This window comes from Oncorhynchus kisutch, linkage group LG23, assembly GCF_002021735.2.
Source record: "Oncorhynchus kisutch isolate 150728-3 linkage group LG23, Okis_V2, whole genome shotgun sequence".
Taxonomy (NCBI): Eukaryota; Metazoa; Chordata; class Actinopteri; order Salmoniformes; family Salmonidae; genus Oncorhynchus; species Oncorhynchus kisutch.
The window spans coordinates 6,616,972-6,643,807 of NC_034196.2; the positions used below are offsets into that span (position 1 = coordinate 6,616,972).

Consider the following 26,836-nt stretch of genomic DNA (forward strand, 5'->3'; position numbering starts at 1 on the left):
TTGTTACATTTATATTTCTGTATATACATTAACAAATAGTTATGGTTAACAATGTATACACATGAATTATTTTGTGGTATCCAGTTGGTAGTTAGTCTTGTCCCACCACTGCAACTCCCATATGGACTCGGGAGAGGGGAAGGTTGAGAGCCATGCGTCCTACGAAACACGTCCCAACCAAGCCACACTGCTTCTTGACACAATGCCTGCTTAACCCGGAAGCCAGCCACACCAATGAGTCGGAGGAAATACCGTAGAACTGGCGACCGTGTCAGCGTGCATGTGCTGGGCCCGCCGTCGGAGTCACTAGAGCGCGATGGGACAAGGGCATCTCGCCGGCCAAACCCTCCCCTAACCTGGACGACGCTTGACCAATTGTGCCCCATGGGACTCCAGGTCGCAGCCGGCTGCGACAGAGCTTGGACTCGAACCAGGATCTCTAGTGGCACAGCTAGCAACTTTGATGCAGTGCCTTAGACCACTGCACCACTTGGGAGGCCCCATATGAATCAGTTTTAACTAATGGTTATAACTAATACACTTGAATTCTATTAATGGATGATGTTTAATGATTGATTAAATTGTATTGTGTTGTTGGATATCTTATTGATCAGCCTGGGAGGCAGAGAGAGAACAAGACACTCCCTAATGGGCCCATATCTGACTGGCATATAATCACAGAGACACACCGTATAGTCTGGTCGTCTGGTTTGGCAGGGGCACAGAGGGGCCTCTATAGCGGGTGGTCGGGTGTGGCCCACACAGACACTATGTTTACCTCTACCATCCACCCGTCAAGTCCTTCTCTCCTCCTCTCTCTTTCTTTCTTTCCCCTCCGTGTCCCATCCCATCCACGCAGCTACTCTAGTCTCCCTCCATTCCTCCCATCTCAAATCAGGCCAGTGTGGTTTGTCTGGTTTCCAGTCTCCTAAATACAGGGGAAGGAGGATGACCCAAAATGGGGATCGGGGAGCCATGGCGTGCAGGATATCCAGTGTGCGTCCCAAATGGCAAACTATTCCCTTTAGTGCACTACTTCTGACCAGGCTCCATAGGGCTCGGGCCAAATGTAGCGCAGTATAAAGGGAATAGGGTGCCCTTTGGGACACAGCCCAGGCCTAGCTCCCACTCCCACAGGAGAGGTACCTCCAACAGCCACTGACTGACTGACTATTATGATGCAATCGTCCTCGGTCTGGCCAACCAATAAGATGCTCAGGATCAGACCACCAGAGGTGATGATTATGGAGTGGAAAGTGCTGATACTCAATGTCCCAGATGTCTTACATTCATTCATGAACTTGTATGCATTGTTAAATGTCAAAGAATATTGATGTTTGGAGTATAAAGACATAATAAATAAAGAACTAATAAATGAATCACAAAAATGGCAGTGGGGAAAACAACAGTGATTGAGTTTGAGTGCCAAATACATTATGTGTGTGTCTGTATACACATCTCCTCCAGAGCCAGTTCCCTGATCCCTAAAAGCAGTTATTCTGTGTTCGGTCACTGGGAGCAGAGCGGAGCGGAGGCTCTCTGCTCTCCCTCTCTGACAGACAATGGCAGGAAAAGGGAGCAGGACGGGGCTGCTCGCCGCACTGACCTCCACATTGTTCTACTGTGGACGTGAAGGAGGGAGAAGGAGGACAAGAATGGAGGAGGGAGCAGACCCAGGCAGGCCTGTGTTACATACCGACCCCAGTTAGAGTCATGAGTGCTAGCTGGCTGGCTGCACCAAAGACTCCTGCTCCGGTGCACGTAGACCGGGGAGGCCAGCCAGTCTGAGGAGACGTCTTTGGTCTGGCCCTCTGGTCGCTTTGTTCAGCAGGAAGGGGACGGAGCGGATGTGTCCTCAGTAACTCTGTGGGCCTGGCTCGGCCACCCCCGGTCAGCCCGCCAGGCCCCTACTGACTGGCTCAGTACCAAAGCGCCACCAGAAAGAGAATGTGCAGGAGGGTAAGCCTCAGCCTGGTGCCAGATTAGTTTGTGTGGTCTTGTCAACTCCTATGGTCATTGACATGACAATGACCATAGGAAGTGGCAAAACAGGAAAAAAGTGATCTGGGACAAGGCGATCAGCCTTCCTCCCTCCTGGGAAAACAACCAGCTCCACTGAGACAGGCAGAAGACAGGGGAGGAAACCTACAGTTAATCTACTATAATCTACTATAAACTCACACTGCATCTCAGTGCAAGAGGCGTCACTAGTCCCTGGTTCGAATCCAGGCTGCATCACATCCGGCCGTGATTGGGAGTCCCATAGGGCGGCGCACAATTGGTCCAGCGCCGTCCAGGTTTGGCCGTCATTGTAAATAAGAATTTGTTCTTAAAATGACCTGCGTAGTTAAATAAAGGTTAACTTAAAATAAATAAAAAAATTGACCAACATTAGTTTAGTCTTCTTCAGGGGTCAGCCAATTTCCACCAGGCTTGGGTTGATAAGACCATTGAGAATTAATAAATGAGAACAAATGGATCGACGGACATGAGCGTACACAGGACATAAGCACGCTTCCACGCAAGTACACGGAAACAGACAAGCCGGCTCTAATGTCAATGCAAAAACAGAGCCCTTTAAGCCATAGGAAAAAAGAGAGAATATGATCAAATGCGAGTAATACCCATTGAAATCAAAATGGTGCGGGAGGACTTCTGCACACAAGTCGCAGTCGCACAAACAAGCAGGGTTCATACACTGACAAATTTCCATGACCAATAATTTGTTGAGTCTATGCGTACACGAAAAAGCAAGCATAAATGTGGCCTCTGATCCCACGTATCATCTCCTGGCGTTGCGCCCTTCAGAAAGTCACTTAACGACCCACAAAGTTGAACAGCAGCATTGTTAGGCTACCATACAAAACACATGGTCAACACTCCATCCGGAAAGCTAATTGGTGTGCAGTGCAGGCTTTTGATCCAGCCTTGCTTGATTTTTTAAAGAATGTGGTGTGTTGTATTTCTCATCTCCTAATATTCAGTGCTTGAGACATTGTTTACACCCGAAATATGTAGCACCTGTCCCGTTCACCTTCTGCACGTCGGCCATTTGAGGATATTTTATCGAGTGCCAGCGGAACGTTTTTAGGACATACCGATGACATTAACACACGCTAATAATAGCTAAATAGTCAGAGAGCTTGTATCCTGGCTAGATATTTCGCTATCTAGTTAAGAGTCGGTTGTCTATCATTATTTTATAGGCTACCTGTTGCTGCAATGTCTCCCTTGCTCGCCGTCACCAACTGCCCATTCGCATTGTCACACATACTATATGCAGGTGATGCACATACAGTACACACGGAGACATGCTCTGAAGGATCATTCTGATCATGGCTGATATGTAGATTTTTTTACATGATTGCCACAATATTTATAACGTGTGCCTCAAATTAATTACATGAACCAATTTTTAAACGCATTTCCATGACATTTCTGATTGTATAATTGTTTCGAGGCCTGGAATACACAATTTCCAAATTGCCATGATTTTTTCCAGGATTTATGACCGAACGAATCCTGAACAGGGCAACTAGATGTTGTTAGGGTACTAACAAGTGTACATATTTACAGACACAATCATCTGTCCTACCCAGTACCACACACACAGTTTCATTTCACAGACAGACCCATGTATGACAACACATCACACCAAATTCAGTTGTGTGGATGGGTTGTGTTGTTGACATGCATGCTCAGGATGCCCCAGAGCACCCAGATGTATAGGCCTGTCACAATAACACATATCCTGTTGACATCAGCCGCCAAAAGCACACATAGTTGTGTATGTCATAACAGCACGTCTTCTGTTGACATCATCTGCCCAATGACTGAGCTGTCCATCTGTCTGTCACTATAAACTATGGGAACATGAGAGGGGTCCCTGCCATGTCCTGCTCTTAAAGCTGACCTGAGGTAAACCATCTCTGCTAGGGTAAGGGTGGGTGGGACCACATAACACACACCCACTCCCAGTGTAAACTATGTCAGGAGCGGGAATGAGGAGCGGGAAAGGGCTTGACTCATCTTTAATGAAGCATGTCTCACTCCAGCCCCAGGGATTCATCCAGCAAGAATCTAACCTGTCTACACTGTCATCGTAACACAGGCGCTAGGGTCGGGAGGAGTGTGTGTGTGTGGAGCAATCAGCTGCATTCCAGGGAAGCTAGCAGGGCTCCCGAGGGACATGTCTTGCAGAGATGTTCTCCCTCTCACCCCTCTCTCTCGGAAGTGACTGAGGAAGTGGTGGAGGAGAGGGGGGTTGTGGGTTACGTATTCTCTTGGCCCAGACTACCCCCCTAGAGTCTAAAGGGTGAAGACTGTGGAAGTGGTAGGTCACTGTTGACTAACTGGTCTAGTCAGTGTTACATTAACACACAGAGTTCTGTCTGCACAGAGTGTCCCTGTTCCCCATTGCATTGCACTCAGGGCCAGTTTCAGACATTATGCCTACATCAGGGCTGTGTTCAGTAGGGCACTCGGAAGCAAAAATGTTTCGCAACAGACCAAAATCTGTGTTGCTATTGGATGATGTCAGGTAGTACCTCACTGTTCCAAAACATTTAACAGTTTATCCCTACTGAACACTGCCCAAAGCTGCACATATGACTAGCCCTACTCCTAGTCATGATTCTGATTCGCAGGACGTACACAATATCTAACCACACACACAAACATGACACCGACTACCCTTCACCATCAGGGAGACAAAGTGGAACAAACATACAGTAAGCTTCCTTCCCACGCCAGCAGCACGTCAGTCTCATTCCAAAACATTAGATGTGTTGCTTTTCAGCCATTCTGATTTAGACTTGTGTGTTTTGGATCATTGTCTTACTGCATGACCCAGCTGCGCTTCAGCTACCACCACCATGCTTGACCGTTGGTATGAGGTTCTTACTGTGGAATGCAGTGTTTGGTTTTCGCCAGAAATAACAGCATCCATATTGTCCAAAAAGTCAACTCTAGTTTGTCAAAACTAGCACCTGGATGATCGTCAAGACTCCTGGAAGAATGTTCTATGGACAGGCAAGTCAAAAGTGGAACTTTTTGGACGACATGGGTCCCATTATTCCTGCCGAAAACCAAACACTACATTCCACATTTAGAACGTCATACCAACAGTCAAGCACGGTGGTGGTATTGTGAGGGTATGGGGAAGCGTTGCTGCCTGGACGACTTGCCATCATCAAAGAAACCATGAATTCTGCTCTGCATGAGATCATTCTAAAGGAGAATGTCAGGCCATCCGTCCGTAAGCTGAAGCGCAGCTGGGTCATGCACCAAGACAATGATCCAAAACACATATGAAAGTACATCAGAATGACTGAAAAGAAGCACATTTAAAAGTTTTGGAATGGCCTACTCAATGTCCAGACCTAAACCCGATTGAGATGTGACAGGACCTGAAACGAGCAGTTCATGCTCGAAAACCCACAAATGTCACATAGTTAAAGTGGTTCTGCATGGAAGAGTGGGCCAAAATTCTTCCATACAGGAAGTGTTCGGTTGCAGGCATTACAGCGAAAGGTGGCACAACCAGTTAATGAGTGTAAGGGAGCAATTACTTGTTCACACAGGGGCATTTGATGTTGGAGCGGCAGGGTAGCCTAGAGGTTAGAGCGTGTGACTAGTAACCGGAAGGTTGCGAGTTCAAACCCCCGAGCTGACAAGGTACAAATCTGTCATTCTGCCCCTGTACAGGCAGTTAGCCCACTGTCATTGAAAATAAGAATTTGTTCTTAACTGACTTGCCTGGTTAAATAAAGGTTAAAAAAAATAACTTTGTTAATAAAATATAAATAATTCTCTAAATGTTATTTGTTCCCTTGATCTAATATTAGTTTTTGATTGAACAAAAAATATGCAGAGAAAAACAGAAAGGTGGAAATATCTTTTCACGGCATTGTACACATATAGCTCCAGTCAATCACAGAGGCTTAGAGGCCTGGCGTGGTCTGCTACTATATTTAGTCAGGTTATCAGTGAGGTAAACCCAGGGACTGACTGGCTGGTCCTGGTCACAGGATCCTAGCAGGGGACAATAGAGAGCTCTATGTGGCTGAGTTACTAAGACCAACAGAGGGCAATTGGCATCAGACCCACTGAATGTCACTATTGACAAACACTGTGAGGGAAACAGGACTGGCATTGCCAGGTCTCATTATAAATAGTATCAGGCACTGCAGAGTAGAGGAAGCATGATCATAAACACTCATATTCAGTCATCTTGAGGAGGTACTGTCTTTGGTCTATTTTCTACTTTTTTGGCTATGATTTGAGTTTTACTTTCAGGGTCATCTGCATCCTTGCAGTCACAGTTCCTTCCCTTATGTTGTTGTGTGGAATCTGTGTATTTTAGAATGCAGTCCGGCAAAGGAGACGGTGGTCACAATGAAACGATAACAATAGCCTGGAGACTTGCTTGGCCTGGCGTCATGGCTGGCTGGCTGGCAGGGCTGTGATGTGCTCAACGGTGGGAGGGATGTGTGTGTGTCCTGCCCTGTCCTCATGACCCTCCAGTGCCCCTGTGCCAACATCCTGCCCGTCAGCAGACCACTGCAGAGCAGAAGAACCCGACTGGCACACAGTGACGTAGTACTGTAGACATGCAAGACCCAACCTAGTTGTATCTGTATCCTATTCCTGCCAGCAATAACTGCCCCTTGGGATGATTCAAGTTTACTGAATTGCATTGTTTTACAGTTATATTGGCTACAGAGCTAAAGAAAATTACACCCCCACCTTGGTCTTTAGGGATGTGTTCTATTTAGGGTTTTCAAGCATTAATACAGAGATCCAGGAAAGGTTAAGTCTCATCAGCACTACAGTGCATTATGATGAGGATGGATGGAACTTACCTTGAAACTACCACAGGGTGGCAGTAAAGGGACAATATTTCACCACTAGTAGTCACTCCACTCACACAAGAATACTCAATACCTTTCTTTCACTAAAGTACGGTTGTTCAATCTTCTAACCATCAGGTGGAGCTCCCTACCAACAAGTAGGTTTATGGTCTTGTTAGAAAGCAGAAAGAGGATTTTTATTTATTTATAAAAATGTTAACCTTTATTTAACTAGGCAAGCCAGTTAATTAAGAACAAATGCTTATTACAATGACTGCCTACTGGGGAACAGTGGGTTAACCGCCTTGTTCAGTGGCGGAACGACAGATTTTTGCTTTGTCAGCTCGGGGATTCGATCCATCAACCTTTCGGTTACCGGCCCAATGCTCTAACCACTAAGAGATAGAGATAAAGATCGAGTCTTCTATCTACAGAAGAGGATAGAGATAGAAGATCGGTAACTTACGGTAAGGCCTGGCAGGAACTGCTCCATGTCGTTCAAGTTGATCCCATCAGCATATTCAAACTTGCCTTTCATCATCCTGAAAGACAGAAACAGACACACAGATGGAGAAAGGATGAACAGGTGTGGTAGATTGGGCTCTGATAGGGACTTCCTTATACAGTGGGCTGTGGCTCATTCTCAGTTCATCTTTCCTCCATTCCTCACATCCTCTTTCCTCACCTCCTTCTCAAAACTCATTGGAGAAGGTTTGAGGGGCGGGACCTTGGACCTTCTCCAATATGGTTGAGAAGGATATTAGGATAGGTTGTGAGGAATCGTGGAAAGACTCATTGAGATTGAGCCTATATGATAACCCAGTACTGAGGCTGAGAGAACTGGGGAAGGAAGAGTCTAGCAGAGGCTACAGACACCTACAGTTCTAAGTAGTAATGGAATGGACCAGCATCATCATTGTCATGTTTATCCCATGGAAGAGGATCAATGGGAGGGATGTATGGGCTTTCAGATCTGCAAAGAGGAAACATTGAAGGGTTAGGGCCAAGAGAAAATGGCGAGAAAGTAGTGAGTGAATTAGGAGTGACCATGTTCCTTTACGTTCAAGTCAAGGAGCCTTTGGACAGGAGCCTTTTATTTCATTTTTAAAATTGAGGCTGAAGATGCACTGACCCCTCTCTGTCGATGTGTGGAAGGTGCTTTGGTGTTCCCCGGAAGGGTTTCCTGTGGAACTGGCTGAAGTCCAGCTTCTCAGGCTGTAGGTCCCATGTTGCCCCCCTATAAAAACAACACAACTTAGGTGAGGAAGATGACATGACAGTTAATACACTCAGGCTGGACGCCCAACTAAAACACAGGACAGGACGAGGTCTGTTAATAGCAGGAAAGACACCCACTGTTCTTAGAGCATCCACTCAGAGCATAAACTGTGACGTCTCCATTTCCTGTCTACAGACCATCACTAACTCCATATACTCTACCATCTGCCCACTTCTCTAAAAGGGGGCTTAGACATGTGATCATCATTTGAATCACCCAAAACACCACTGAAGCCTAGCTGCCCCCTAATGATGCATATAGGCAGCCTAGCTACTTTAGGAACACCCCCTGAAGATGCCCGGTCATCCTAACTACTATAAATGACCCCCTGATGATGCCCGGCTAATAGCTCCTTTAAAAATCTCAGTCAGACGATGTTACCATATGTTTCACAGTGTGCGGATTAAAACGTAAATCACAAAATTGAAAGAGTGGCAGTTTTAATCCAGCCATTACATGAATCTATCATGAATCTGATACAGAATATAAAAACGTGTTTGTAAGCAAATACAGCCCCTGGTCCTGGAAAAAGGGGTTCTGACTAATCCAATTACAGGTTGTCGTAGTTACAAGGGCGGGCTTCCATGTTGTGTACGTGGCTTCCTTCCTTCTATACCAACGTGATTTAACAACCTCTTTGAGGAAACCCAACACCCACCCCCACTATGTCATCATCACATAACACCGCTCTCCTTTTATTCAACACACCTACCTAGCTACCGGGTCACGCAAGAGATTCAAGCCTTTGTTTTATCAGTGGGATTCATAACAAAACAAATGCTGATATGAATTGTTAAAATCAGAACAAACCAAATTTTCCCTTGTTTAAGCTGCTAGGGGGCAGATATCATCAGCAATTAAAAAACAGCTTGCTGATGCTGAAAGAAGGTGTGGCTGTAAATGCATTTCATTTAGCCTGAGGCTAAGCCGTTGCTAATGTAGTTATTTAGTTAGAACAGTCTGACCCCTGTGGCTTTTTTTTCTCTCTTCTATCTCTAGTCTGACAACACCAAAGCAGGTAATGTTTTCCTAGCATCAGCTTGCCTGGTCTGGAGAGGGTAGCCACCACTATATGAGGACAAGAGACCGTACAGTTTCAAAAGCTGAAGACACCAGCCCACTTGCCTGACGACTCATCCTGAAGTTAATTCCGCTGCTCTATCAATCAGTCTGAAACTGCCATCCAAGAAGTCATTTGTGCCGATGTCAAAATGAGGGGGTTATAAAACAAATTATTCAGCGATTGGATAGTCTCCAACCAATCAGAGTATCAAAGCCATTGACTTGATTATTGTTGGCCTGCTCTTGCCCAACCCATCAGTTTCTGGGACCAATCAGAACGTGTTTGCATTCTACAAGACGTCGGGGAGGAATCCAAATCCACACTCAGTGAGCGTGGTGTTTGGCAGGAGCGATATGAATGTGTAGTCAGGCTAACCTGGACTACCCCCATCCAACCGCCCATAAAGACAATGAAGCCTGTGAATGTAAACAGACTACAAGCTATACATCTGTGGAAGCTTGTAATACTGCATATTTTTCCTATCCATTGATAGGTAGGAAACGTGTTGGTCAATACATGACATACCCATGAGTCCATGGTGTTACTGTGGTGTGTGTGGTGAAGGGGAGCTGTGGGGTGGTGGTGAGTAATGAATGAGTAAATAGTTACATACATGACATACCCATGAGAGTCCATGGTGTTAGCAGCCCAGATGTCAGTACCCAGGATGTCAAAGGACCCTTCTCTGTTCCCGTTCTGAAAGACAACACATTAAAACAGTGTATTATCTATATATCACTTTACAGAACACGTCTACTACTACAGCTAATTTTGATCAAAAATGGGCATCTTGGTGCTTCATTGAACTAATAATTAACTTGAATGCTAACAGTATGTTGTTTATTTTTTAGGGATGAAATGTTAATATACTGAACAAAAATATAAATATGCAAAGTGATGGTCCCATGTTTCATGAGCTGAAATAAAAGATCCCAGAAATGTTCCATACAACACAAAAAACCTTATTTGTCTCAAATTTTGGGCAAACATTTGTTTACATCTCTGTAAGTGAGCATTTCTCCTTTGCTAAGAAAATCCATCCACCTGACAGGTGTGGCAAATTAAGAAGCTGTTTAAACAGCATGCGCATTACACAGGTGCTCCTTGTGCCGGGGACAATAAGGCCACTAAAATGTGCAGTTTTGTCACTCAACACAATGCCACAAATGTCAAGTTGAGGGAGTGTGCAATTGGCATGCTGACTACCAGAGAATTTAATGTTCATTTCTCCAACGTCGTTTTAGAGAATTTGGCAGTACGTCCAACATGCCTCACAAAGACAGACCACGTGTCATCACGCCAGCTCAGGACCTCCACATCCGACTTCTTCACCTGCAGGGGGCTGTAGAGTGCTGAGGAGTATATCTGTCTGTAATAAAGCCTTGTTGTGGGGAAAACGAATTCTGATTGGCTGGGCTGGCCAGTCATGTGAAATCCACAGATTAGGGCCTAATGAATTCCTTCTACGAACAGTCACTCAGGAAAATCTTTGAAATTGTTGCATGTCATGTTTATATTTTTGTTCAGTATACAGTGCATTCGGGAAAGTATTCAGACCCCTTGACTCTTTCCACATTTTGTTACTTTGACAGAGCTCTTCTGTGGAGATAGGAGAACCTTCCAGAAGGACAACCATCTCTGCAGCACCACCAATCAGGCCTATATGTTAGAGTGGCCAGAAGGAAGCCATTCTCCAGAAAAAGGCACGACAGCTCACTTGGAGTTGGCCTATAGGCACCTAAAGATTCCCAGACCATGAAAGACAAGATTCTCTGGTCTGATGAAACCAAGATTGAACTCTTTGGCCTGAATGCCAAATGTCACATCTGGAGGAATCCTGGCACCATCCCTATGGTGAAGCATGGTGGTGGCAGCATCATGCTGTGGGAATGTTTTTTTCAGCGGCAGGGACTGGGAGACTAGTCAGGATCGAGGGAAAGATGAACGGAGCAAAGTACAGAGAGATCCTTGAAGAAAACCTACTCCAGAGCGCTCAGGACCTCAGACTGGGGCGAAGGTTCACCTTTCAGTAGCAAAACGACCCTAAGCAGAGCCAAGACAACGCAGGAGTCTCTGAATGTCGTTGAGTGGCCCAGCCAGAGCCCGGGCTTGAACCCGATCTAACATCTCTGGAGAGACCTGAAAATAGCTGTGAAGCGATGCTCCCCATCCAACCCGACAGAGCGGAATGGGAGAAACTCCCCAGATACAGGTGTGCCAAGCTTGTAGCGTCATACCCAAGACGAGGCTGTAATCACTGCTAAGGTGCTTCAAGAAAGTACTGAGTAAAAGATGTGAATACTTATGTAAATGTGATAGTGATATTTTTTGCAACATTTTCTAATAATCTGTTTTTGCTTTGTCATTAAGGAGTATTGTGTGTAGATTGATGAGGGGAAAAATCAATTTAATCAATTTTAGAATAAGACTAATGTAACAAAATGTGGAAAAGGTCAAGGGGTCTGAATACATTCTAAATGCACTCTATATAGAATAATAATACTACGGTGCTAGGTGAAGTGTTTCCTTCTCCATGACCCCTTGTTTCATATACATCCTTTAAAGTAGTACCATTCAGTGGAAAGATGATCATCCCATCACAATGTATATAAGGGACTTTTTTTTCTATACAAACGTGTTTTTTCCCATATTTACTTTGCAGTTAACATTAAATTGAGACATTTTGGGGGAAAGTTTGTCTACCCAGAAGACAGTTGTTATCTTCATCATCGCTAACTGACTACATGAAGTAAATGATAGACAAACATACGCACCACACAGGCAATATGGCTGGAAATGAATTGGTAGATATTCTTACCTTTGGCTTTTTAAGCTAACTGTGACAAACTAGTCAATGTGGATTAGATAGTAGTCGGGAGCTTGAGGTGTCTGATACGTGTGAGATTTGTTCATGACAGTTTGCGGTGGAAAACGTGAAAAATACATTCAGAATTGTTTGGCGAGCTACTCATAGGTGGGCTCCGAGCTTACTGGTAGCTCACGATGGACCTGTAGGAGACCCTTGTGCTACAAGATGAATTGATGGACCACGTCAAATTGACTAGCTAGTTACAGTAGCTAACGACAGAGCACATCAATTTGGCTAGTTAACGAGCTAACTGTCAGGGGATAAACTAGAAAGTTATTTCCAAATATTGCTTGATTTGGTAACAGATACCTATACCAGGGCGAGTTAAAACGCAAATACTTGCAAATGTCAAGCTCTTCCAAAAAAAGCCTAATCTCTCAACAAGCAAGATAAATGACAAGTTGTTTGCTTAGCTAGCTACATGCCAAATAGATAGGCTACCCTCCCTCAAGTATCTGAAAATACAGGAAAGGATGTTTTTTGCTGTAACTGATGATCGAGCTAAATGTCTGGGGACGTGGTGGTCTAATGTAAAAGCAGTAGGATGGTTAGTTACCTGTACCTTGGCTGGCCCTCTGAATTGGTTGTTCCTCCCCCTGCTACCAGACCTGGAGCCTGAACCAGGTCTAGAGCCAGAGCTGGGCCTGGACCCTGTACTGCCATTACTACTGTGATCCCACTCATCCTGCAGGGAGGGGGGGGGGGGTGGAGACAGACAGAGATAGATAGTGGGTGGAAGAGGGATTAAGATCAATACCATATCAAATCCTCCTTTGCAGAAAACACAGAACATGTGATATGCAATGCTGATTGTATTGTCAATAAGACACATTTCTATTATCTATGAGGGAGGACAGTGGAGAGTAAGGATCCAATATATTCCCATCCACAGTTCGTGGTTAGCAGCGGTGTGGGGTAATAAATTGAGATAGGTCTGTAATTATCTATCAGGCAGGTCTGTGTCTGCTGCTGAGTCTGAAGACCATTTACATGATGAATGTTACCATGAGCACTGAGTGAGGGAGGAAGAGAAAAAAGCGAGGGAGAGAGAGGTGTGGGTGGAGGGAGGGGCGTTGGTCATGTTGGTTAGCAAGGGAGAAGGAGAATGCTGACAGGGCTGGTAACCCCGAGCAACCACAGCTCCCCATGGCCATTCTGACTCAGTGCCGCTAAGCACAACTGACTGCTGCTGGCTGAATAAAGGTTGCAGCAGCCAGTGACTGTTTTGTCCCAATGGTCACAGTCTGGCCCCATACACTAGTACAGGCTGGCTGGCTGCATGCATACATACAGGTTGACAAATAGAGCAGCTAGACAGTGCCTTGGTTCAGTGGATGGACAGACACACACACACACACACACACACCTCTTAACCCTACTACAGACAGACTGCCTGCCTGACTGGCTGCCTGGGGTATTCCGCTAACCCCTGGTGAGCCGTTCCCCCTCATTTATATCCAGTCTGTGTGTGTACATTCCTCATAGCAGTTTTAGACAACCTCCCAGTTTCACAAAAAAAAAAAAAAAAAAGTTTCTCCCAGATGAACACAACCCAGACCCACAACACTGTACGCAGATACCACACAGAGAGACTCAATAGGCCAGGCCAGAAAGTCATGTTCTCTGTTCATTCAATTTCATGTCATTTGATTATTTCATCAGTGCCTCTAACAAAGTCATTTGTCAGACGTCACGCAGCCGCCTTATCCCACCAAATGACAGCCTGGTGCTTGGGAAAGGAAAAAATATATATCAGGCAATGATACAAATAATAATGTGTCTCCCCTTTTCCTCCCTCTCCTTTTTCATTAGCCCACAGTAACAGCTGAGAGGGAGAAAGACTAAAGCTGCGACTCCCTATCGGCCCTGGTCAAAAGTAGTGCATTTCTAGGGATTAGGGTGCCATTGGGACTTCAGTCTAGGCTAAAATCAATACATCCTCACAAGGGCCTGATCAGCATCTGAATAGCTCTCTGTTTCTGGGATAGATATGGGAGCAACATGAGTCATGACTGTGCAGATTGAGATGGAAGTGAAAACTAGGTCCTCTGTGATCCCAGAGAAGTCAAGTTACACTGCTATCCTGAAACTGCTGTCATCAAATCTCTTCCTCGGAAACCGACACACCCCAGACACTCTAACCCTCAGTCTTTACCTGACTAAAACCAACCCAACTGTCCACAAGACAGCCTCAAGTCACTCTGTGTACAAACAAGGGCTTAGAAAGGGCTCCAACTGCTTAGTTCAAATGAAAGTGAAGCAAAGAAGCAGATGACTGAATCAGTGCCTAGAAGACCAGAGGGCAGGCTGCAGAAGCAGCCCAGCGTCTGCTTCACTCTCTCTCCAGCAAACAAATATAAAATCTTTCTTTCAACCTCAGGTCACCTCGCTATACAGTATCAATGTATTGTTACCATACACAACCGATAGGCCGAACTATAGAATCATTTTTACATGCACATACTAACCATGTCAGGTCATTGACTGGAGCAAAATCAAAACCTTACCTTACTCAAAGCCATCGCAGTTTATGTAAGTATCAGAGCCTGAGGAAGCTTGTATGTAGCCGAAACAGCATTCCTGGTTATGGGGAAGCCCCTAAGGCAAGGGTCTCCAACCTTTTCTAGCATGAGAGCTACTTTTAAATAAGCAAATAGGAACAATCTTCTCCTCTACCCTGCAATGTGTCCCCGGGCCCTTGGTGTAAAAGAAATGTGTTTTCTGTCAATATACCCAGTAAAATAGTGGTTAATAAACTTTATTTGGAATGGCAGGCCCCATAAAATGCTCTATTGTATTTTTCTAAATTCTGTTCTGGGTCCGCCCCCCCCCCCCCAACTCTCAATATTATTATTATTATTATTCACAGAGAAACAAGGTAAACATTTGGTTCATATAGATAAATATTTGCATTGCAAATCCCATTTAATTGTGTATCTAGTAAGAGGAATGTGTCAGTCGAGTGAGGTTTCTCCTGTTAGGCCTACTGCTGTGGCACATTATGGGAGAGTTTGCAAAACAATTGATACAAATAATGATGATATAGTTCTGTCAGGTAAGCCTATTTTGTATTTCGTTGAGAAGGTTTTTGTGGAAAACATCTCTGTCTACCCCATTGAGCTACCCACAAGACGGTTATCCTTAGCATCGATACACACGGAGTGATAAAACGCACGCACCAGATAGGGGCAATATTGTGTTACTTATCTTGCGTTCTGTGCTACAGCCAGGGTATATGCAGCAGTTTGGGCCGCCTGGCTCGTTGCGAACTGTGTGAAGACCATTTCTCCCTAACAAAGACAGCCAACTTCGCCAAACGGGATGATTTAACAAAAGCGCATTTACAAAAAAAAACAATCGTTGGACGACTATACCTAACCATAAACACCAATGCCTTTCTTAAAATCAATACACAGAAGTATATATTTTTAAACCTGCATATTAAGTGAAAATAAATGTATGTTAGCAAGCAATATTAACTACGGAAATTGTGTCACTTCTCTTCGTTCATTGCACATTGAGTCAGGGTATATGCAACAGTTTGGGCCGCCAGGTTTGTTACGAACTAATTTGCCAGAATATTACATAATTATGACATAACATTGAAGGTTGTGCAATGTAACAGCAATATTTAGACTTACGGATGCCACCCGTTATTATTAATGACCTAAGGCTCGTATTTCTGTGTTATTATATTATAATTAAGTCTATGATTGATAGAGCAGTCTGTCAACTCCCGAGATTTGGCTGGCAATACTAAAGTACCTATTAGAACATCCAATAGTCAAAGGTATATGAAATACAAATGGTATAGAGAGAAATAGTCCTATAATAACTAAAACCTAAAACTTCTTACCTGGGAATATTGAAGACTCATGTTAAAAAGGAACCACCAGCTTTCATATGTTCTCATGTTCTGAGCAAGGAACTTAAACGTTAGCTTTTTAACATGACACATATTGCACTTTTACTTTCTTCTCCAACACTATTTTTTGCATTACTTAAACCAAATTGAACATGTTTCATTATTTATTTGAGACTAAATTGATTTTATTGATGTATTATATTAAGTTAAAATAAGTGTTCATTCAGTATTGTTGTAATTGTCATTATCACAAATATATATATACATTTTTTTTAAGTCTGATTAATCGGCATCAGCTTTTTTTGGTCCTCCAATAATCGGCATCGGCGTTGAAAAAAAATCGGTCGGTCGACCTCTACCACACATCATTGGTTGAAACAGGAGGAGACAGAGAGAGCCAGAGACGTGTGTGTCTCCCTGCACCCTGTGCTAGCAGACACGGGCAAATACACTCTGCCACGTCGTCGTTGCAAACAGGCACAGACAAACACAAAGCCGGAGGCGGCACACGGGGGAAACCCCATCCACCGGACTAGAAGAACCCTGGCTATGAAGTCAGCATTCAGAAACATAACTGAACACGCCCCTGTTCTCAGCTATACAACCGGGCTACAACCCCCTATATTCCACCACTGACAGAACAACACCTACTTGTACCGTGATATTCCAGGGTAGTTCGCTATGCAAACACACTAGCACCATAAAGCCCATGCAAATAGGAGGAGGATTAGTGAGAGAGGTTTCAATTTATGATCAGCCAGTATGGATATGTTATCAGCCCAGCTGCCAGCATGCCCGGTGGAAACTCACACCTACATTTTGCAAGTGACAAACACTTGTCTACATCCATCCTACACATCAGCAGAGCCTCAAAATGAGATACATCGTAGGCAAAGCTGCCATCATCAGAGATTAAATAAGTTGAATTCAAAATGCATCTGGTCTCTTTTAGCATGGAGCTTGCTTATTTATGACGGTTGTGTCCTAAGGGCATTTGCTATATGACCAAAGAAGTAGACACCCAATGAAACAGCAGTAATGTGCAGTATGTATGCATGTCTGACTGGAGCCATATGTTAGTAACCTTGGCTATCATTGAGATCTGGTTTCCCCCTCATCAATGATCGTACATGAAGGTTCAGCACAGCTGTGTGTTGTGTGTAGACCTTCAGCCAGCCAGCATTTCCTCCAGAATTCAGACACATCATACACAGTCCAAACACTCACTGGTTTGGTGGAGCCCCTCCCCCACGAGGGTGACCAACTCCCGTCTTTCTTGTCATTGCAGTCCTCTGTCCACTAGGTCAGAGGGAGGGAGAGAGAGAGGGGAAAAATTGGAATGACAATTACTCAACACTATTTTGTGATGATGATGGAAAGAAAGACGTTTACAAATCTCTCCTTCTCCACCCTCTGCCAGCTGGTCAACGTTTTGTGAATGTTGCTCAGCTGGCAATGCATCCCATGAGGTAAACTAGCCTGTTTTCTGTGCACGCACAAGAGCCACCAAGTATTGGTTTTAGAGTTACAGTGCCTTCGGAAAGTATTCACACCCCTTGACTTTTTCCACAGTCACGTTACAGCCTTATTCCAACTTAATTACAAAATAAATCAATCTACACACAATACCCCATAATGACAAAGCAAAAACAGGTTTAGAAAAATGTGCAAACGTATTAAAAATAAAAAACGGAAATATCTTATTTACATAGGTGTTCAGACCCTTTGCTACGAGACTCGAAATTGAGCTCAGGTGCATCCTGTTTCCATTGATCATCCTTGAGCCGTTTCTACAACTTGATTGGAGTCAAACTGTGGTAAATTCAATTGATTGGACATGATTTGGAAAGACACACGTCTATATAAAGTCCCACAGTTGAAAGTGCATGTCAGAGCAAAAACCAAGCCATGCGGTCAAAGGAATTGTCCGAAGAGCTCAGAGACATGATTGTGTCGAGGCACAGATCTGGGGAAGGGTAAAGAAAAAACATTTCTGCAGAATTGAAGGTCCCCAACAACACAGTGGCCTTCATCATTCTTAATATTGAAGTAGTTTGGAACCACCAAGACTCTTCCTAGATCTGGCAACCTGGCCAAACTCAGCCATCGGGGGAGAAGGAACATGGTCAGGGAGGTGACCAAGAACCCGATGGTCGGCCTCCCGGGTGGCACAGTGGTTAAGGGCGCTGTGCCACCAGAGACTCTGGGTTAGCGCCCAGGTTCTGTCGCAACCGGCCGCGACCGGGAGGTCCGTGGGGCGACGCACAATTGGTCTAGCGTCGTCCGGGTTAGGGAGGGTTTGGCCGGTAGGGATATCCTTGTCTCATCGCGCACCAGCGACTCCTGTGGCTGGCCGGTCTCAGTGCACGCTAACCAAGGTGGCCAGGTGCTTCCTCCGACACATTGGTGCGGCTGGCTTCCAGGTTGGATGCGAGCTGTGTTAAGAAGCAGTGCGGCTTGGTTGGGTTGTGTATCGGAGGACGCATGACTTTCGACCTTCGTCTCTCCCGAGCCCGTACGGGAGTTGTAGCGATGAGACAAGATAGTAGCTACTAACAATTGGATACCACGAAATTAGGGAAAAAAGGGGGGTAAGATTTCACACACACACACACACAAACTAAAGAAAAAAGAACCCTATGGTCACTCTGACAGAGCTCTAGAGGTCCTCCGTGGACATCGGAGAACCTTCCAGAAGGACAACCATCTCTGCTGCACTCCACCAAATCAGGCCTTTAGGGTAGTGGCCAGACGGAAGACACTCCTCAGTAAAAGGCACATGACAGCCCACTTGGAGTTGCCAAAAGGCACCTAAAGACCCTCAGACTATGAGAAACAAGATTCTCTGGTCTGATGAAACCAAGAGTGAACTCTCAGGTCTGAATGCCAAGTGTCACATCTGGAGTAAATCTGGCATCATCACTACGGTGAAGCATGGTGGTGGCAGCATCATGCTGTGGGGATGTTTTTTTTTCCACGTTCAAGGCAAAGATGAACGGAGCAAAGTATAGAGATCCTTGATGAAAACCTGTTCCAGAGCACTTAGGACCTCAGACTGGGGCGAAGGTTAACCTTCCAACAGGGCAATAAGCCTTAGCACACAACCAAGACAACTCAGGAGTGGCTTTGGGACAAGTCTCTGAATGTCCTTGAGCAGCACAGCCCGAGCCCAGACTTGAACATGATCTAACATCTCTGGAGAGACCTGAAAATACTTGTGCAGCAATGCTCCCCATCCAACCTGACAGAGCTTGAGAGGATCTGCAGAGAGGAATGGGAGAAACTCCCCAAATACAGGTGTGCCAAGCTTGTAGCGTCACACCCAAGAAGACTCAGGGCTGTAATCACTGCCAAAGGTGCTTCAACTAAGTACTGAGTAAAGGGTCTGAATACTGAGTAAATGTGATATTTCAGTTTTTTATTTTTTATAAATGTGCAACATTTCAAAAAACATGTTTTTCTTTGTCATTATGGTGTATTGTGTGTAGATTGATTAAGGGGAATAAAAAACAATTGAATCAATTATTGTAAACTAATCCTGCATCGCTAATTATTGGTTTATTAACAAACAACGATGTGCAGTCATGTTACCTAGCTAGCTAACAACCTGGTAACTTGACAGTAGGTTTAGGCACAGGCAAAAAGGAAAAGGGTTTGATACTCATAAGATGTGCTTCAAAATGGTAGGATTCATATAGGTCTAATGCAAGCCTAAACTAAATCAAAAATCCATTTATTTCTGGGGCTTCTTAAATTGTTTGGTGCCTACAAGTACAAGTTTTACAAGTTGGCAGCAGTCGGTCTGTTTGTGGGAGAGCGAGAGAGTGGAGTGTGTGTTTATGAGAGTGAGGGAGACAGAGAGACAGAGAGAGTATGTGTGTCATGTATATCACAGGAGGTCATGGCACCTTAATTAGGGAGGACGGGCTCGTGGTAATGGCTGTAGCATAATGGTATCAAAGACATGGTTTCTATGTGTTTGATTCCATTCGATCCATTATGAGCCATCCTCCCTTCAGCAGCCTACACTAAAGGCCGGCCGATTAATCGGAATGGCCGATTAATTAGGGGCGATTTCAAGTTTTCATAACAATCGGAAATCGGTATTTTTGGCCACCAATTTGGCCAATTTTATTTTTTACCCCTTTATTTATCATTTATTTAACTTGGCAAGTCAGTTAAGAACACATTCTTATTTTCAATGACTGCCTAGGAACGGTGGGTTAACTTCCTTGTTCAGGGGCAGAATTACAGATTTTTACCTTGTCAGCTCGGGGATTCAATCTTCAAACCTTACAGTTAACTAGTCCAACGCTCTAACCACCTGATTACATTGCACTCCACAAGGAGACTGCCTGTTACGCGAATGCAAGGTAAGTTGCTAGATAGCATTAAAGTTATCTTATAAAAAACAATCAATCATAATCACTAGTTAAACTACTAATTTCATCAACCATGTGTAGTTATCTAGCGTGTCCTGCGTTGCATATAATCGATGCGGTGCGTTTTCACAAAAAAGGACTGTCTTGCTCCAATGTGTACCTAACCATGAACATCAATGCCTTTCTTAAAATCAATACACAAGTATATATTTTTAAACCTGCATATTTAGTTCATATTGCCTGCTAACCTGGCTCGTTGCGAACTCTGTGAAGACTATTTCTTCCTAACAAAGACAGCCAACCTAGCCAAACGTGGGATGATCTAACAAAAGCGTATTTGCGAAAAAAGCACAATCGTTGAACGACTGTACCAAACCATAAACATCAACGCCTTTCTTAAAATCAATACACAGAACTATATATTTTTAAACATGCATATTTTGCTAAAAGAAATCCAGGTTAGCAGGCAATATTAACCAGGTGAAATTGTGTCACTTCTCTTGCGTTCATTGCACGCAGAGTCAGTGTATATGCAACAGTTTGGGCCACCTAATTTGCCAGAATTTTACATAATTATGACATAACATTGAAGGTTGTGCAATGTAACAGGAATATTTAGATTTATGGATGCCACCCGATAGATAATATACGGAACCTTTCCGTATTTTACACTGACAGAATAAACGTCTTGTTTTCGAGATGATAGTTTCCAGATTCGACCATATTAATGACCTAAGGCTCGTATTTCTGTGTGTTATTATGTTATAATTAAGTCTATGATTTGATAGAGCAGTCTGACTGAGCGATGGTAGGCAACAGCAGGCTCGTAAGCATTCATTCAAACAGCACTTTCATGCGTTTTGCCAGCAGCTCGTTGCTGTGCTTCGAGCATTGAGCTGTTTATGATTTCAAGCCTATCAACTCCGGAGATCAGGATGGTGTAACCGATGTGAAATGGCTATATAGTTAGCGGGATGCTCGCTAATAGCGTTTCAAATGTCACTCGCTCTGAGACTTGGAGTAGTTGTTCCCCTTGCTCTGCAAGGGCCGCGGCTTTTGTGGAGCGATGGGTAATGCTGCTTCGAGGGTGGCGATTGTCGATGTGTTCCTGGTTCGAGCCCAGGAAGGGGCGAGGAGAGGGACGGAAGCTATACTGTTACACTGGCAATACTAAAGTGCCTATAAGAACATCCAATAGTCAAAGGTATATGAAATACAAATTGTATAGAGAGAAATTGTCCTATAATTCCTATAATAACTACAACCTAAAACTTCTTACCTGGGAATATTGAAGACTCATGTTAAAAGGAACCACCAGCTTTCATATGTTCTCAAGTTCTGAGCAAGGAACTTAAACGTTAGCTTTCTTACATGGCAAATATTGCACTTTTACTTTCTCCTCCAACACTGTTTTTGCATTATTTAAACCAAATTGAACATGTTTCATTTTATTTGAGGCTAAATTGATTTTATTGATGTATTATATTAAGTTACAATAAGTGTTCATTCAGTATTGTTGTAATTGTCATTATTACAAATACATTTTTTTATTCATAAATCGGCCGATTAATCGGTATCGGCTTTTTTGGTCCTCCAATAATCGGTATCGGCGTTGAAAAATAATAATCGGTCGACATCTAGCCTACACTGATGAATATTCCTTCCTACCATTCCGCCAACCAATATGAGCAAATCAGCCGTTCTATGCAGTATTCTACTATACACTGAACAGTGTGAAGTTTAATGTAATGTGTTGTATTAAGTAGAAGTGTGAATTTCAGTGACAGGTTTTTGGAGAACGGGGGACGGAGCGAACAGGATGCTCGGCCACAGATTTTTTTTCCACCATGGTATCGCGATACTATTTGGTATCTTCGTACTTCGTCTGATATTGTATCGTTTGTCAAAATGTTGGTATCGTGACAAGCCTAGACTACTTGTATCAGCATCAATGTTGCCACTCTGGTCCCGTTTAGCATTAGCCTTAGCTAACCTGTGAAATGTGAGACTGGGGTTTGTTGTCTCCGTCCAGGTACGTCTCGTTTTTGTCTCCCAGAAGGCCTTGCACCTGGTACTCCAGCACGTAGCTGTCGATGAAGCGCTCCAGCTCCTCAATCTCCTGTGAGCGCGTGCTGCCCGCCTCTGAGGACGCGGACGCCACCGACGAGTTTTCCATGGCAACCTGCTGCCTGCCCGCCGGCGGGGGAGGGAGGAGAGGACCTGCAGAGAGGTGCAGGAGAAATGGCTGGTTAGTAGAGAGATCAAAACAAAAACATGCATATCCACTTAAAACCACCATGTTGAGTCAAGAAGCTATAAGTGTGTCATTCAGACGGATAGTTCAATCATTTTCATTCAAGAAAAGCTCATTCAAAAACATCCATTAAGAAAATGTCAAATAGACATTGTCAGACCTCTCAGAAGACTGAACGCAAAATCCAAACCACTCCCATTCAGGGCAGAGCAGTAATAACACCACTCCATCAGCAGGGGAGGCATAGTGTGTTTACATCCCAAACAGAGTTGGCCTTCAGTCCTACTGCTACGCCCAGGCCCAGCAGGCAGCAGAACCACAGTCTAGTCACAGTCGGTCTGTCTCACCTCCTAACCTTGTCCCCAGACCAGAGCTAGACATAGTCAGTTATGAAACAGGACAGCTTTGTCTCTCTGCAGGGGTTTTACCAGGCACTAACTCAGCCATGGCTCGTTGGCCAAAGCCTATGGGGATATCAAACACCCAAATGAAGGTATGTAGTAAACACAGGCTTAGCAGATCTTACACGTTTTGTTCTATGAAAATCTTCAACAGCTAACAACACTTTTTGTGAATTGGGAAACATTTATGTAATCCAAACAAGCACATAAAGACCTCATATTCATACAGGTCGTGTTAACACACTGATATTATGTCATAGAACAAAACGTTTAAAGATCTCCTATAAGCCTCAGACCTTATTTTCCCTATTCATTTCCCCATAGGAATGGCTGAACGAACCAAAGGTAACTAATTTCAGTTTTTTAGGACTACAAGATAGCGAGCTCTATGCCTTTCACCCTGCCTGTGTTGTCTCTCTTGCCGTGATCTATTTTTTTATTTTTAATCCCAGCCCCCATCCCGCAGGAAGTCTCTCGCTTTTTGGTATTATCGTCATTATAAAGAAGATGTTGTTATTAACTGACTTGCCTAATTAAATAAAAGGTTAAATAAAAATTCAAAAAAATATATTTAAAAAATTCATCTTTCCTTCACTTTCTCTCCCTCTTCCCAACTCTACCTCTCCTTCCCTGTGTTTTATCTGACAGTGAAGTGGCTGTTGGTGGTCACATGACTAAGGCCTTCTGCTAAGCTTCTTTACACCACTGCCCTGCCTGAGCACTGGGCATGCCACGCAAGAGGATTTACTATGGCAGCAGAGCAGCCTGAATAGTGGTATAGTAGTAGGCCTGTGTTGAGACTGCCTGAGGCAGTTGTATGTAGGCTACTCTCAACCAATTAAAGGGGGGTAAATGCAGACTCATTTTGTTCTTTACAACGGACATTAGCCTACTACACAGACTGATTAACGCTTCTTGTTCCTGTAATTTGACGTACTAATGCTCTGATCCTCATTCTATTGCTGCTATACCTATAGGTTTTAATCTCGCTGTGTGTAGATATGATCCACTAATCTGGGGCCTGATTAGCCTAGCTAGTGAGGCTAATGCTAACTCCACTGATGGCTACACATTCACCAGTTGACCACATTAAAAGTAGACTGGCTGAAGCGACTCACGTGGTCCACAGCGAGGGAGAGCTGTGACACAATGGTCTGAACAGGAGTCCGTTAGCCCAGTATTCGCTAGTGATGGGAGGGGGGTGTATAGTTAAATATAGGGATATTATTTTGGATGAAACATCTTATTGTATTGACAATATCGCAATATAATTTTGGCGCTAGACAGCTGTACATGCACCAAAATGCCAGTATTTTTCCTTCATAGCTTGTTCTCCATCTTTTTAAATAGGGAGCCAATTTATTTTTCCGCACTTTTCTTTCCATGACTGATCAAAACACGTTTTGTCATGGCTCTGTCTTGTCCATCTGCAGCAGAAATATGGAGAGCATTGTTTTTTTTGGGACATCAAAGTATCGAATCACAATGCATACAGCAGAGGCATTCAACTCTTACCCTACGAAGTCCAGAGCCGGCTGGTTTTCTGTTATACCTGAATTAATTACACTCACCTGGTCACACGGGTCTAAATAGTGCCCGTTTAAGAAAATAATGGGGGGAAAAAAGCAGTGGAACCTGCTTCGAGGTCCAGAGTTGAGTTTGAGGGGCATATAGAATCTTAAGAATCGCAATTCATATCGTATCAGCACCGAAGTATCAAGATAATATTGTATCGTGAGGTCCCTGGCAATTCCCAGCCCTAATAAGAACCAAAGCGTTGGTCAGTGTCCCGGTGATCCTAATTACACGTAAAAATATAAAAATGCAACAAAGATTTTAGAGTTACATATAAGGAAATCAGTCAATAGAAATAAATTCATTAGGCCCTAATCTATGGATTTCAAATGAATGGGAATACATAAATCTGTTGGTCACAGATACCTTTAAAAAAAGTAAGTGCATGAATCAGTGGTGTGACCACAATTTGCCTCATGCAGCGCGGCACATCTTCGCATAGAGTTGATCAGGCTGTTGATTGCAGCCTGTGGAATGTTGTCCCACTCTTCAATAGATGTGCAAAGTTGCTGGATATTGGCCATTCCACTTGATCTGCTGATAAAATTTAGGGAGCCTTGTTTTCAGATTAGTGTTGTTAAAATCCCCAGCTACAATAAAAGCAGCCTCAGGATATGTGGTTTCCAGTTTACATAGAGTCCAATGAAGTTCTTTCAGGGACGTTGAGGTGTCTGCTTGTGTGTGTGTGTGGGGGGGGGATATACACCGCTGTGATAATAATCGAAGAGAATTCTCTTGGTAGATAATGCGGTCGGCTCCCTCATGTGGTACCCTTCCTGCAGGCTCATCCTGACATGACAATGCCACCAGCCATACTGCTCGTTCTGTGCGTGATTTCCTGCAAGACAGGAATGTTAGTGTTCTGCCATGGCCAGCGAAGAGCCCAGATCTCAATCCCATTGAGCAGGTCTGGGACCTGTTGGATCGGAGGGTGAGGGATAGGGCTGGGGACATTCCCCTCAGAAATGTCCGGGAACTTGCAGGTCCTTGGTGGAAGAGTGGGGTAACATCTCACAGCAAGAACTGGGAATTCTGGTGCAGTCCATGAGGAGGAGATGCACTGCAGTACTTAATGCAGCTGGTGGCCACACCAGATACTGACTGTTACTTTTGATTTTGACCCCCCTTTGTTCAGGGACACATTATTCAATTTCTGTTAGTCTCATGTCTGTGGAACTTGTTCAGTTTATGTCTCAGTTGTTGAATCTTATGTAAATACACATGTTAAGTTTGCTGAAAATAAACGCAGTTGTCAGTGAGAGCACATTTCTTTTTTTGCTGAGTTTATAAACATATTTACCACTTCTTAGACTTGCTTTCAATAAGAATGAAAGATCAATAAATCATATTTATGTGAATTTGGTCAGGTCGCCCAAAAATATATATATTGCATCTTTAAGAATGCTTCCTAGAAGCACTCTATTCAGACGCGCACGCACACCCTGCTGCTGCAGGTAGGATGAAATTATATTTCTTGTTTTCAACTAGCGCCGGCTGTCGGCTATGCAGCTGATTAGACTCATTTTCAGCCAGGCACTTTCCCACTTAAATTAACTTGGCTACTTTTCAATTCGCTAGCCAGAAAAAAAGTCTGTCAAGCCTTCTCCCACTAGAATGAACATTATGCATCTTCTAGTGATCTATTGATAGGACAGGCGTGTGTCAGTCACAAAGTGAGCGATGATGGGGAAACACTGCTGGTTTGACAGTGCGCTTGTCGGTCCCGCCTCTCGGTACCTGGGTGTGTGTGTGTTGTGTGTGCTGTGGTTGCAGTCAAATTCCTCTACACGCAGGAAGAGAGCATGAATTTGTATGTCCCATAATGTGAGTGAATTTGCTTCCCACATATAATGTGGAAACAATAAGTCGAAATCCATTTAGGCCATTGTTTTCTGGCACATTAGTTTATTTTCTTTCACGTGCAGATTCTGACACTAGCGCTGGCCAGTAAAAACGCGTCGGGCCAGTGGATCTCGACAGTTCAACATTTACCTACTCTGTTGCAGTGTTAATGTCATGCTATTTGAATTTGAGCATATGATTGGCAGTTCATTCAAGCGCCACATAAGAATAAATACTCACCGAAAGGCAAATGGACATTATGGCCGAAATTATTTAGGCCTATGACACACGTAGGCTTGTAAACATAACAAAAATCATATATATATATGAAATTAAGTGTATTTAATGTAGTGTATTTAACCTTTAATTGTATAACAATGCTTATTTTGAGATGATTTTTGTTGTGTTTTCTCAAAATAAGCATTGTTGTACAATGAATACAATGCACTGCATTT

The 26,836-nt window shown here is 43.9% G+C and overlaps 1 protein-coding gene across 5 annotated transcripts in view; it reads right to left on the minus strand.

Moving 5' to 3' along the window:
* Nucleotides 1–26,836, minus strand: part of LOC109877932 (CBP80/20-dependent translation initiation factor) — a 142,339-nt gene that overhangs the window by 96,034 nt on the left and 19,469 nt on the right. Inside the window, exons 2-8 of one of the 5 annotated variants that reach the window (XM_020470165.2) lie at nt 22,303–22,529; nt 17,155–17,226; nt 12,619–12,747; nt 9,807–9,889; nt 7,984–8,088; nt 7,732–7,824; nt 7,318–7,393 (exon numbers count right to left, since the gene is read on the minus strand). In XM_020470165.2, the coding sequence (XP_020325754.1) occupies nt 7,318–7,393; nt 7,732–7,824; nt 7,984–8,088; nt 9,807–9,889; nt 12,619–12,747; nt 17,155–17,226; nt 22,303–22,485 (741 nt within the window). In that variant the 5' untranslated portion in view covers nt 22,486–22,529. The remainder of the gene's footprint in view (nt 1–7,317; nt 7,394–7,731; nt 7,825–7,983; nt 8,089–9,806; nt 9,890–12,618; nt 12,748–17,154; nt 17,227–22,302; nt 22,530–26,836) is intronic. The other 4 variants (XM_020470166.2, XM_020470168.2, XM_020470167.2 and 1 more) reach the window with 4 other exon arrangements.